Genomic DNA, 12,835 nt, shown 5'->3' with positions numbered 1-12,835 from the left:
ACAAAAACAGCCTAAAATACAGGTGGAGCATTTTCTGAAAACCTGACAACCCTCAGTAGCTACTCCTTCTTTCATTCTGGCTTTCATAGTGTATTGTGTTTCTCTGCGTGGAATTAACCTCAAGTCCAATCAATGAACAGCTACAAAATTCTTACTTCACAAAGTGCAGAACCTCAGTAGTTCCAAGTCTTTGTTGAATTTGTGGCACTTAAGCTTTCAGTTGTCTGGGTGACATGAAGGAAGAAACCCAGGCTGAGTAATTTCTAGTTTATTGTGCTGTGTATGAGCTGGAGTATGTGAGCCCAAAGATAGCCTCTTGCCTCTCAAATGTCTGTGTTACGTTGGGTTGAGCTATAGTAACGAACAGAGGGGTTTGCTGCAATGCTAAGTTTTTAATGTTGAGAACAGACAGTTTAAACATTTGAGAAAAAAAATGGAATTGAACTGGTTAGCTGAGGGGGACACCACCTTCTCCAATAGAAGCTTTTTGTGGTGAGGAGTTTATAGTTTTCCCCTTCTGAGTGAACCAGCTAGCTGTCACTTTTGTAGTATAAGGTCCATAAACTTCTAATCATACTGCAAACACTTTAAAACACAACCCTGCGCACCGATACAAAAGACTAACTGGTCATATTCCTACCCGCAGCTATTAGCAATCGCATAAAAAGGAAGACTGGCTAAAATGTGGCCCACATTCATACTCACGCTCTCCAGTGGTCCCAGTAACTTGTCATAGCAATGGAGAAGACTGCCATAGGCTACAGCACCCTCAAAATGCGGATATGTTACTATCTATTTCTTGCCTATCTTTCCAACAAAAGGTCTCTGTGCTTACAGGCTATCTAATCATCATTGCCAATTTATGGTGCTGAATTGCCCCAGCCTCAACACCCTTGGGAAGATCAGTCTTATTTGTGGGTTGTTTGAAACAGTTTGCTCCTCCATATCTCTGCTTATCAATTAGAAGATAACAAACCATGTTAAGCACAACACTAAGAGCCACTACTATTGTTACATTGAATTTGGATATATTCCTGAAATTAATGCAGCTGTCCACCTCTCTGGAAATGCAGAATAATTCAAGAACTTGCCATTTAAGTAAACCTGTATACATCTATCCAGTGAAAAGATGTCAGTCATGTATGTCCTAAATGAAGACCAGCCAAAATGCCACGCTCAACTGGTTCAGAGGTTTGCACAGTGCTTATTATAAAAGAACTCCACTAATTTAGTTGACTACTTGTCCTGATACTGAAAGGGTCAACACTACTACAGAAAGTCACCACTGGTAGTTTTTTAGAATTTTTATACAATTTAAAGGCCTTTTATAGTGAGACTGCTTTGAAAACAGTAGCACAAATTTTGCCAGTCTTAACTTCCAAGATGGCCAGCACATTTTATCAGAAACACATATTATACCTGAAATACATATATGTATTATATACCTAAAATAAAAATAAAGACTGATGACAGGTTAGTGGTAGTGGCCATATCGCTGAAGAAATATGTAACTATACATTTAATTCTGTAACACCGAAAAAGCTGTAACAGTCAAGATATTGATGATTAACTGGTAACTAAGGGTGAGCTATTCTCAGATACATGTTAGTTATGAGTTATAAAGCACATAAGCCACACCATACTTAGGAAAAAAGTGATGTTTTCTTCAAAAGACTTCATGTAGAGTGAATTAATAACAATGCGGTGTTTTTAATGGATCAATTCACAGAGTCACAGTGCCTTCCATGGAGCTGCATTGCTTACTGTATACATTTTTATTTATTTATTTATAAAGAAAAAATACAGGGGTAATGACTACCCTGGAATAAAGCAGAGTACGTACACTTCAGTAACAAAATAAGTTAACTACAGCCTGATACTATTTACCCAGGTTGATCACAAGAACTTGGCTTTACACAAGTTTGTTTAGGGCATCTAAAATTTTGCTTTATCAGAGGGCTCAAAGGGCACACACATATTTATCCTTAGGAAACAGAACTGAGGCAGAAAGACATCAGGTCGACCACAAGGCCATTAAAAAAAAAAAAAAAAAAAAAAAAAAAAATCAACCTGCAGTCTTAATACCTCATTATGTTTAAAATGTCAGCCAACATTTCAAAAGACATTCATTAAATATAATTTTGAATAAGCAGTATTGTTTTCACAATACTGTACAAGAGGTGACAGCTAGCAGATATGGTTAAGAGAGAGCTATCAAGACTGTAAATAGTCTACAATAGCAAACACAACAGTTTTGAACTATACACTGGCCAGCTCTGTCTACAGAAAAATAAAATTATTCTGATTCTTGTACTATTTAGAAATCATTTGTAAGTATGTAGAGTGCTCATAATAATGTAATCTCATTGTTAAAGCATAGACAGTAGAACTCAGGACTTCACATCACAACTTTGTCATTGGATTCATACAGCATGGGCAAACCACTTCACCTCTGTGACTACAGTGGTTTCCCCACTAGCACCCAGTTTACTTTATGTTTAGAGGTCTTGTAAAAAATGGAGCCACTTGTAAACAGGAAATCACTAAATTCTAATTCCTATTCCAATTTTATTTTTCAAAGCCCAAAGACATTTCATTCCAAAAGGAAAGTCACTTGGTACTAAGCATGTATGATATATACTAGGACATCCTCCTATGCAAAAGAAATTAAACATGAATTTTTCATGCACAGGTTTATACTTTACACTTAAAAATCCCATACCTAAATTCTCTTGCACATCAGAAAAATGTACACCTAACTGAACTATTAAAGTGTAGATTCATTATATTTAATCACAGCATTATCATCACCTGAAAAATTAAGATTCCAGAACCTGACAGTTTCTATTCAGTGCTTCCCACGATGGGCCTCTCAATGCTAAAAATCCAAACTGTACAAAAAGTAAAGCCTGGCAAAGTACAAGCACTTTCTGGTAGCTAAGGCTGTGCCTAATCTTATAAAATACAATTCTGAAGACCGAGGCATTAATAATAATGCAAAGTATGCCATTGGGTTAAGAATTTATTGGAGGTGATTAAGCAGTATTTATGGAGTAGGTGTAGTTGTAAAACTGGGGCTTATTTTACATATTTAAATCTTTGTCAAACCAGAATACTTGTGAAAATTAGAAAACTCAAAATTACATTTGCTACCCTCATTATAGCACAGGAAACCTGAAACTTTCTGAAAGCTTGTACATATTTCCCACAATCCAAAGGCCTTATGTCTCAGGCAAAGTAAGTGTGTAGGGAGAGGTAGTATTGTAGGTACTAAAACTTCCACATTTTTCTTTTAATTGCAAAGCATATTTGGACTTGATTATGCTTCTGGGTAAGCTTCTCCTCCTTCCCACCACCCTGCAAATGCTGTATTCCAGTTCCCAGTCCAGAATTCAGTGAATTAAAGGCTTTGAATAAACAGGTTTTTCCTGAAAGGATGTTGCTGTGTGCTGCCCTGATCATCTTTTATAGCTTCACCAGGGAACAATAAGAAAAGGCTGGAAAAGTTAAGTGACGCATAACATAGGAGTTTTTTTGGGAGGGAGCACTTCTGGCTTAGTCAAACTTTTTTTTTTTTTTTTTTTTTTTTTTTAAGTGTTAGAAATTACAGACCTTTATAAAAATTTCCAGTAACTTGTCTGATTCTATTTTAGCTACATATTAAGGTTTTTTATGTATCTTCCAGAAATTATTTTCCACAATATCTTGTGTTCTCAGTCTTTATGCTGGGCTGCTAAGTATGCAATTTTCAAAGCAAAATGCTTAATAAGAGTACTCCTTTTAATCTTAGGAAAATACAAACATAATTCAAATAGCTTCTAACAAAAGCTCTCTTTAAAAAGAAACCCTGAGGTCAAAAACGCACAGGAGGGCCAAAGCCGAAGTATTAACGTCAGTAGTAAGTTTATAAAACAAGAACAGTGTTAACTTCCACAGTACTTAACTTGTGCATGTCATACCACATTAGAGTGCTTCTAATTCCACAGATCAGTAGCTGTGGGGAACTGCATACAAAACACTAATTACTACACAGCTGATGTAGTTATAGAAAAATGGGTGAACAGACATTTAAAAATCCAACTTCAAGTATTTATTCTATTTTAAAATGATAGCTTGAAATTTCTTGGAATAATTGCTGTTGCTAGAATAAAAATAAAATTCTGCAAAACAAGTAGCCTCATTTTATGCAACCAGCCATCATGATTTATGAAAAGGTTCCTCAAAAACAAAGGACAAATGTTAAAATAAAGAGGCATGGTAAAGAAATTTATTTGCAAAATTCCTTCAAGAGGAAAGATTGGCATATGCATTCAAGAGGTTGTTTTTTTTAATTCCAGTTCTCCATGAATTTGTTTAACGCACGTATTAAATCAACACATTTCTATGAGCAAACAAATCATGACGTATAGCTCAGAATTAAAACACATTCTGTAATCACGTATGTGTTTTCTCAAACATTCCATATCTTCCCGGGGGAAGAGAAAGTCTCTCTGGCACAGACCCTCAATGGATTTGGAAGGGGTTATATACCTGGAAACTAGCCACTGTAGAAGAAAGGAAAAAACATTTTGAACAAGTGGATATAATGAACTGCTCTCATGTACAAAATTCTTTGAAATGGGCAGTTATTTTCAAGCCTGATTCCAGGAAGAAACACAAATTATTTTTAAGCATTTTTACAGAAAGCTGAACACTATTGCTTAACTTGCTTGTGTCTTCAAAGACCGATTTAAAAAACATCATCATACATTTGAAGATGAGCTCTGGAAACCTGGAAATGCCTATCAAAGCAAGATTTATGCATTGCATAACAGGCAGGATGTTCCACTCTCATGAGGAAGTGCAAGTACATAGCAAAAGGAAAGCCAAAACAATCTTGAAGGCAATGCTGCAATAAAATGCAATTACTGAAAAATTAGTATGTCAGTGCTGCTGGGAGAGAAGTAGAAAGAATTATTTTTAAAAAATCAGTAACTTTGTAAGATGCAGTAGTCACAGTCAAAGCATTTTCGTTTATTAATTCTCAGGGAAAGCTGTTATATCCAAAAGACTCAATTTTTTTTTATTTTTTTTTCAAATTCAGGAACCATTTTTTCATTTGGAGACCATTTCCTTTTCAAATGAACGCACAAAGAACAATGGCTTTTCTCTTTTCAAAAGATCTTTGAAGGGGGAAGCCTGCCCAGTGGCTAAAGCACAATATCAGAACTTAATTTCATTAACAGATCTGGTAACAGTCTTCTCCGACCTTGCTTCCAGTTCCATCTCTGCAACAAAAGGTTCCTACAGACATGCTACTTCTGAAATGTTATGAGACAGAATTCCAAATCAAAACCACTTAGAACAAAAAGCACAATGTTTGCATGCAGCTCTCAATACCAAGCAAGCAATCATCAAATTGCAAGATTATCAGACAGATCACAGCAGTATTTTCCTTTCATCTGCAGCATTTGGAATGCCCACTTCATCGCAAGCATCTAAGGGCCATGGGCTGAAATATTTGAAGTCAGCAGTAGCTCGCATTAGTGGCTTATAGGGACATTATGCAATGTTGTCCTCTCCGAAGAGGAAACGAGCACTTACACTTGGTTACCCTAAGATTTCCATCAAAACACAGACTTCTGTGTTTCACCAAGCTTTGGAGTAGAGACAACCTTTGAGAAAAAAGAAAGTGACCTCCAAATATTTGCAACTGCTGGTTTACATCTTGCCTTCTAAAGAAACTAATTTTCACTAGATTGCAGCAACACTTCTTAATGATTTAAGCAGCAAAACATAAATATTAAATGAAAGGGATAGTTGTATCAAATTACTCCATTATGTTGCTGCAGCAAAGACAGCTTTCAATTATTTCCTAAACAGGAATCTAAGAAGATTCCAGTAACAAAATAGCCTTGTTCAGTACACGATTGCATCATCAAGCATACTTCATATATATATGCATGAACACAAATATACAATAAGCAAAACTCCTTATTTCTGCTTTGTCAGGCATACAATCAGCATAATCAAGAAAAAATAAAAAGACATCAAAGGTCAAATTTTACATCATTTGTTTCCAGCCATTCGAAAATTCAGTATGCTTTCAACACACAAATGACGAAGTGGCCAAAGGAGCTAACGATTTTATACAAAAAAAAGTTACAAAAAGCAGTTGTCCAAGATGGCTTCAAAATTAATCAGCATCTTTCTAGGTCTGCAGTGCTGAAGTCCTGTTTTGCTGCCCTGCCCTTTTCTTCACAGAAGTGATAGTAACACACTGGAAAGCACTTCACTCCAACACTTTCCTTTTCTTGGCATGAAGGAGTGTCAGACTTGGTCTTGACATGTACAGCTTCACCTTAGTGTTTATGTAAACAGATACCAACATGCTACACAAAAATTATTTCTTTACCATGATCAGAATACGTGTGTCTGATTATTTAATGTTTGGAACACAACCCAGAAGTCAAGGTTGACTTTGCCAATTTCCTAAAATTTCCTTGATGTCAAACCAAGCACATTTCTATCACTGTGTATATATTTGGGCCTTATACACAGCAGCAAGGACACACTTGATCTCATTCTGTCACTCTGAACATCAGCTATGTGTCATGGTACAGAATGAATTAAACTGTGAGCCAAGTCTCGCTGCAGTGAGGCTGAAAAAAGACCGACTCCAGCTGTGTCCCTTTTTCTAATGGTTTCAGTGTATAAATTTGGTATGCGGGACACAGGTTCATTATATTAATTACAAATCCTGACATTAAATTCAATTACTACTATGCATTCTAAATTTACAAGGGCTCTACCTGATATTGAACCAGCTAGTAGCTCTGCAGTAGAAAAAAGGTCTCTAATGGAAAGTTATTGCCAGCAGCTGCTCTGTTGTCAGAAGGCTACATAGGCAGGCCCTGCAAACCAAACAGAAACTGAACAGTTTACGAAGAACTGAACTGTTCCTGTGTCTGAATCCACAAAGTCATTATTAAATATATTTCTGTTTCTTTAGGGTGGTTTATAACATGAGACATATAGCACAGTTTTTATCTACAGATCTTTCAAATTATTTTAAAGTAGGTCACCCTGGCTCCTACAGCAGGGCTAGAAATACTGCAATCATTTTGAAATTTTTACTTTTGCCCTCATTTGAACATCCTGAAAAACAACTCTTTACATGTAAAAGAACTCTTGGGTTTTTGGATTCACCCTAAAGGAGTTTACAAAAGGCACACACACATAAAAGCTAGATTTAACTAGTGGTCAGATGAAGAGTACTTCTCTTTCAATTTTTACTGCAAATTACATCCAACATTATACAGTTCTTTTCAAATCCATAAAAAGTCAGCCTAGAAGGAGAGGTTGAACTGCCAGACAACCTGCCTCCTGCCAGGATACGGCGATAATAAAATATAGGAGACCACCAACTGACACTCGTCCAGATCTATTTTTGGTGATGATTTAAGGGCCTGTAACCAAAATTTGCTGTCATTACTGAGGAAAGCAAACTGCATTGATTACCATCATGTGGAAAAAAAAAAAAAAAAAAAAATCAAAGTTTCCAAAAAAAAAGCTACAATTATGTTGCACTACAAGTCTGTATGATACTGTAGAACAAAATACAATCACTTAATACTTTTTTCTCAGATGTGGTACATTCTTGAACACTTTAGAAGGCCTCAGGTCTTTCATACTTCATCAGGTAGCACTTTTTTCCTTACTCCTTTTTGTAGATATACTTGCTACTAGTAACTAAATTTGTTCATCAGCTATTTCTGAATGTGTGTAAGTATTAAGCTGAAGGAAACTGGCCAGTACAGATGTCTGATGGGCAACAGATATTCATATGGCCACCACTATTAAAAAAAAAAAACACCAAAACATGATTCACAGGTCGGAGTGTAATTCACACTGTGACATTTCAAGTCAGCCATATATATATTTTTTTTTTAGTTGCAAGCACAGAAGTCTCACAATCAGACTGTACTGTTTGAACACCCGACCCTTTCTAGAGCATTTGCTATTTTTCTTATGTATATAACAGAGTATGCTCACCTGGAAAGGAAAAATGTTGTCAGCTCTATTCAAACTGTCTTCCATCCACGACTTTGGAGCAAAGGCTGAGCTGGGTCGAGCATATTTCTGCAACTGGATATGATTACTTGCAAAATTCTTCTTTAAGGGCGAGATGGAGTTCAAGGGTGTTATCCCTCCGTTCAGTCCCCTGCGGTGGTCTCGACCTTGGGACCCACCCCACCCACCATATCCACCGCCACCAGGGCTCCATGAAGATGGTGTAGGCGATGGACTTTGGTAGCTGCTCCATGGAGAAGGTGGCTTGTTAAGATTATTAGCCAAATGAGGCAATTGATTAAAAGCAGCATTTCTATGTGTGAATGGAGGTGGATGAGGACTTGCAGGAGACCTCCTCTGTTGCTGATGCTGATTGTGATGATGCTGAAAATGGGGGTGATGAGGGTGGTGTTGAGAGAGGGGTCCAATTTGGGGGGAAAAGCTACCACCAAAGCCAGGGCTGACGTGATGTGGAAAATTCTGAAACAGCAGAGCACCATTATTAGCTGAAGCAGTAGGAACCCCTCCCTGGTGAAAAAAACTTGCATCTTCATTGATTATTGTAGAAGAAGAAGGAGCTATAGCTGCAGACCAGTTACTAAAACCAGTCAGAGAAGATGCAGTGGATGTCAAGGGCTGCGTCGAAGTACCTAGCCCCGAAGCCTCTTGATAATCAAATCCTGTTAACACCGGCGATTCTATTCTTATTTTCTCCTTTCCATTGCCGTTCTCTGAAGAATTATCACCCTGATTTTCTTCAGTTTTAGCTTTCTCGGGTTCAGAGAGCATGCCTGCTTCCTGACTTTGACCAGGGGAAAGCTGCTGTTTTTCTAGGGACTCTTGCTTTTCCTGTTGCTGAGTTTTAGATTTTTCTGACCCCAGAATCTCATCCTGAATATTATGGGCAGCTGGAGCAGGAAAGAGCCAAGCTGACCCAGCACTACTGCCATTGGCAGCTGTGTTATTATTTATAAAAGCAGCAGGGCTAGGGGTTGCATTTTGATGATGGTGTGGAGGCTGCAGATGTGGATGAAATCTGACTGGAAAAGCTGACTTATTTCCAGTGTTGTTTTGCACTAACACTCCAAACCCGTAATCCCCCATTTATTATATTTAGGGTTTGAATCCTCCCTGTAAGAACAAGTTGATGTTTAGTGTTTACCTCGTCCTCTTCTGAGGCAAGATTAGTAAGTATCCTGGTTTTAGCTAGATATTCCAGTTTCTCCCTCCACACTATTTATTTCAGATTTGGATAAAGACGTTTGTTTTTTTGCAAAAGATAGATCTCTTCAACTCTTTAAACGTGTCAATTTGTGTCTGCTTCCTTCCTTTGGCCAGGAGGAAAGGAAAAATAAATCTTTGGTTCACAAAATAAGGTTTCCTTTTTCTAAAGGAAATGCACAGCAATGAGAGAAAAAGCTTCTGGGGAATAAGGATAAAGAGATTCTAACTATCCTGTTTTTTTCCTCCTCGGCAGCCTTGACTCGCCCATAAATGAGTTAGGAGGGAAGAAAAAAAAAAATACAATGACGTCTGGTCCCCCGACCCCTTGGCAGCAAAAAATAGATTTAAATCTGGAATAATTTAATACATCTCTATAATCTAATATATATTTGTGTCCTGTTCAAAAAGAGTCTTTGCTGTGGGTAAGGGAAAAATTTACCTCAGGATCTCAGCATTCAGAAGGGTGAAAAGGGGGAGTGAGTTGCAGAAGAGGCTTTTTCCCGTGCTGCTGGATTTAACCTATTATCTTTAGTAATAATATACACTCTGTGCGTGCGTGTGTGTATGCGTGTGTGTGGTTGTTTAAAGGGGTAAGATCTTATCTCAGGAAATTAGTATTCTATGTGTGTTGGGTGGGGAGTGAGTTGTGCAGGAGAAGGGTGGATTCTCGATGCTGCTCCTTTTGGGCTGGGTTTCTGAGCTCGCCAGACTCGCTTCTTATTTACGATCCAATATTTGCGTGTCCTTCACACGAGTCCCGGCTGTCCGAAGAGGAAGATTTTCATCTCAGGAATCAGCATTCAGCGTTCGGGAAAAGGGAAGGGAGGGGACAGCGAGTTGTGCAGGAGGAAGGGGAAGGAGATTTTCTTGCTCTCACTGCTGCTGGGAGGGTGCTTTCTGATGCGGGGCTCGCCTCCTTCCACCCAGATACGCGGGTTCCCTGCAGCCGAGCGAGCCCCTGGCTGGAAGGCCGCCTCTGGATGTGCCCGTACGTGGTTTTCCTCCTCAGGGACTCGGCATCCAGCGGGGCAGGGGCGGGCGGCGCAGGCAGGCTCGGCTCGCCAGGCCCCGGGTCTCTGTGGGGTGCCCCCCGCGGTGTCCCCCCCCTCCCTCGCAGGACTCCTGGTGTCGGGGAAGGCAGGAGGGATTTTTTTTTTTTTTTTTTTTTTTTTTACCTCAGGAGAGGAGCTGCCTCCGGCAGGGAGGGGAAGGTGCAGGCGGCGGGGGGCCGGGCTCCTCTCTCCCCCATGGAAGGTGTTTAACCGGTTCTCCCAAATCGCCCGGAGATTACGGGACAGGGTCTCGGCCGCTGGGCGCAGCGGAGGGGGGGGCCCGGCGGACTAACCGGGGCGCGGGGTCCGGCGGCGGCGGCGGCTCCTCGGAGCAGTCCTTCCCCTGCTGCGCGTCTTCTCGGCTCCAGGCGGGCTTCCTTCCCCCTCATGTAAACCGGCCGGGCACCGGGAGGGTCGCCGCGGGGGACGCTGCTGCCGGGAGGTGGAAGGGGGCGGGGGAGGCTCCGCGGGCGAGAGCGAGACGGGGAGGGGGGGCTGCCGCGACACCGGCTCCGCGGAGTCGGGAGGCGCTTCGGTAGCCGGCGAGCCTGGCCGCGACGAGTCCTCCGCGCGGAGCCGCCTCCTCCTCCTCCGCTACTGCTGCTGCTGCTGCTGCTGCTGCCGCCTTGTTTTGCTTCTTTTTCCTTTTTTTTTTTTCCTGTCTCCTTCCCCTCCCCCCACCCCCCCAGCGGCCGCCGCTTCCTGCCTCGGTGCCGCAGCCGGTGCCTCCCTCCTCCCCACCCGGCCGCTGCCGAGCCCCGTCTCCTCAGGACCGAGCTGCCGCACGAAATGACAACCAGCTGGAGGAGGCAGCGCGGCACTTCCGGTTCGGCGCCGGGCGCGCCCCCGCCCCGCCCCCGGGCCCGGCTCCCCGGGCGGAGGCCCCGCCCCGCCCCGCCCGCCGCCGGCCGCTTGGCGCCGCCATGTTTGGTAAGGGCAGGGGAACACCCTGGCTGTGGCGGCCACCTTTGGTTTGGGCACGTCGCCCGCAGCTTGGCAGCCATCCTAAGTATGGGCAAAAGGTCAGACGGATGCCGGCGGGGCGGCCATCTTGGACTGAGGAGCGCCGGTTCCCGCCGCGAGCGGCCATCTTTGTGGAGGGCAGGTTGTCGTCCTCGGCGTAGGGCCGGACCCTGACGGGCCGGGCTGGGTGCGGGCAGCCCAAGCCGGTGTCCATCGGCAGGCGTTCCCGGCTGTAGCGTCAGGGCTAATATCTAAACATCAAATCCCACCCGGAACGCTGCCTGTTTGTAACGCCCTCTGGCACCCAGGGCCGAGGCCCCTCGAGCGAACCTTGCCCTCCCTAAACGGCCCAGGCCTGTGGAGCCGTCTCGCTCATGAAATGGAAAAGTCAGCAAAATAACGCAACAAAATGTTCGGAGGGGAACTTATGTGGAGAGAATACCACAATAACTGACTTCTAGCCTATTAGCTCTTGAAACATGGAACCCGGATACAATGACAGAGAGTCGTATTAAAAATCTGTGAAAAACTTCAGGAGTTTTCCGAGATTGTCTATCCGAAAGTCTTTTCAAACTCCAACTCACCTAGGTATTTTAAAGGCTTTCCCAAATAACTTGGGTTACATTGGTTTTTAAAAAAGGCAAAAAACTAATAAGTGAAAGATACAAACAGTTAGAAGCAAATAAATGGGCAGTAAATTTGGAGTTATTCAGGGATGGTTTCTACAGCCAGGTCCTCCCCATCCAGTGTGAGGGGAACTGCTACCTATCACATAGGCCGAAGGGGGATTTTTCTGATTTTCAGCTGTATTTGTCAATGAAGGGACAGGAGGTTTGAGCTGTGACAGCCAGCAAGTCTCGTCTTTTGGGATGATGAATGAGGCCATTACAACATTTTAAGCGCTATAAATAGAGGTGTTTACGGGGAGGGGGATTACAGAGATGCGTTCGCACTGAAGTGCAGCTCTCAGGGCTGGAGTGGTGGTGGCAAGAGAGGACCTTTGCTGCATTATTCTGATATCTTGAGCTTTCTTGTGGCTCATGTAGTGCCTCCTGGACCACCATACCTTCACCTCAGCCTGGTGTAAAACTGGCTGGAGCGCATCATACCTTAGGACAGGATTGCCCCAGCGAGAAATTCTGTCACAGTAACCAACACAAAGACCCTAGTTTCTAGTATACTTTAGGAAGTTCTGGATTAAAAGCGAATGCATATTACAGCAAGTTGTACAACATAAAATATTAATTCAGCATGTATTTTATATAGCTCTGTTATTTATTAAACATTTAGTGATTACTACTTCATCACGCATAGCAAATCTGTATAAAAGCAATGGGCTTGGTTGTCCCCAGCTGCCAGGCATACAAAGTGAAATTCCAGTTTTACTTCGACTGCGGTTACCAGATGGATAACGCCATACATTGCACATCTGATTGGCTTTTTGTATATACAGTTATGTGGCCTGTGGGCACAACCATGGGTCCAAAACTGATGTGCACTTTAAAATTTATTCTTGCACAGGAATGTGGATTGTTCAAGGGCAA

General features: G+C 41.9%; 1 protein-coding gene across 2 annotated transcripts in view; it reads right to left on the bottom strand.

Moving 5' to 3' along the window:
- Window positions 1-10,424, bottom strand: part of CPEB4 (cytoplasmic polyadenylation element binding protein 4) — a 44,697-nt gene extending 34,273 nt beyond the window's left edge. Inside the window, exon 1 of one of the 2 annotated variants that reach the window (XM_029997638.2) lies at window positions 8,035-10,424. In XM_029997638.2, the coding sequence (XP_029853498.1) occupies window positions 8,035-9,156 (1,122 nt within the window). In that variant the 5' untranslated portion in view covers window positions 9,157-10,424. The remainder of the gene's footprint in view (window positions 1-8,034) is intronic. The other variant, XM_029997639.2, reaches the window with a different exon arrangement.
- Between the last annotated feature and the right edge of the window lie 2,411 nt (window positions 10,425-12,835).

This window comes from Aquila chrysaetos, chromosome 22, assembly GCF_900496995.4.
Source record: "Aquila chrysaetos chrysaetos chromosome 22, bAquChr1.4, whole genome shotgun sequence".
NCBI classification, from domain to species: domain Eukaryota; kingdom Metazoa; phylum Chordata; class Aves; order Accipitriformes; family Accipitridae; genus Aquila; species Aquila chrysaetos.
Note: the sequence above shows the minus strand (reverse complement) of the source record. Positions and strands in the feature narration are given on the sequence as shown.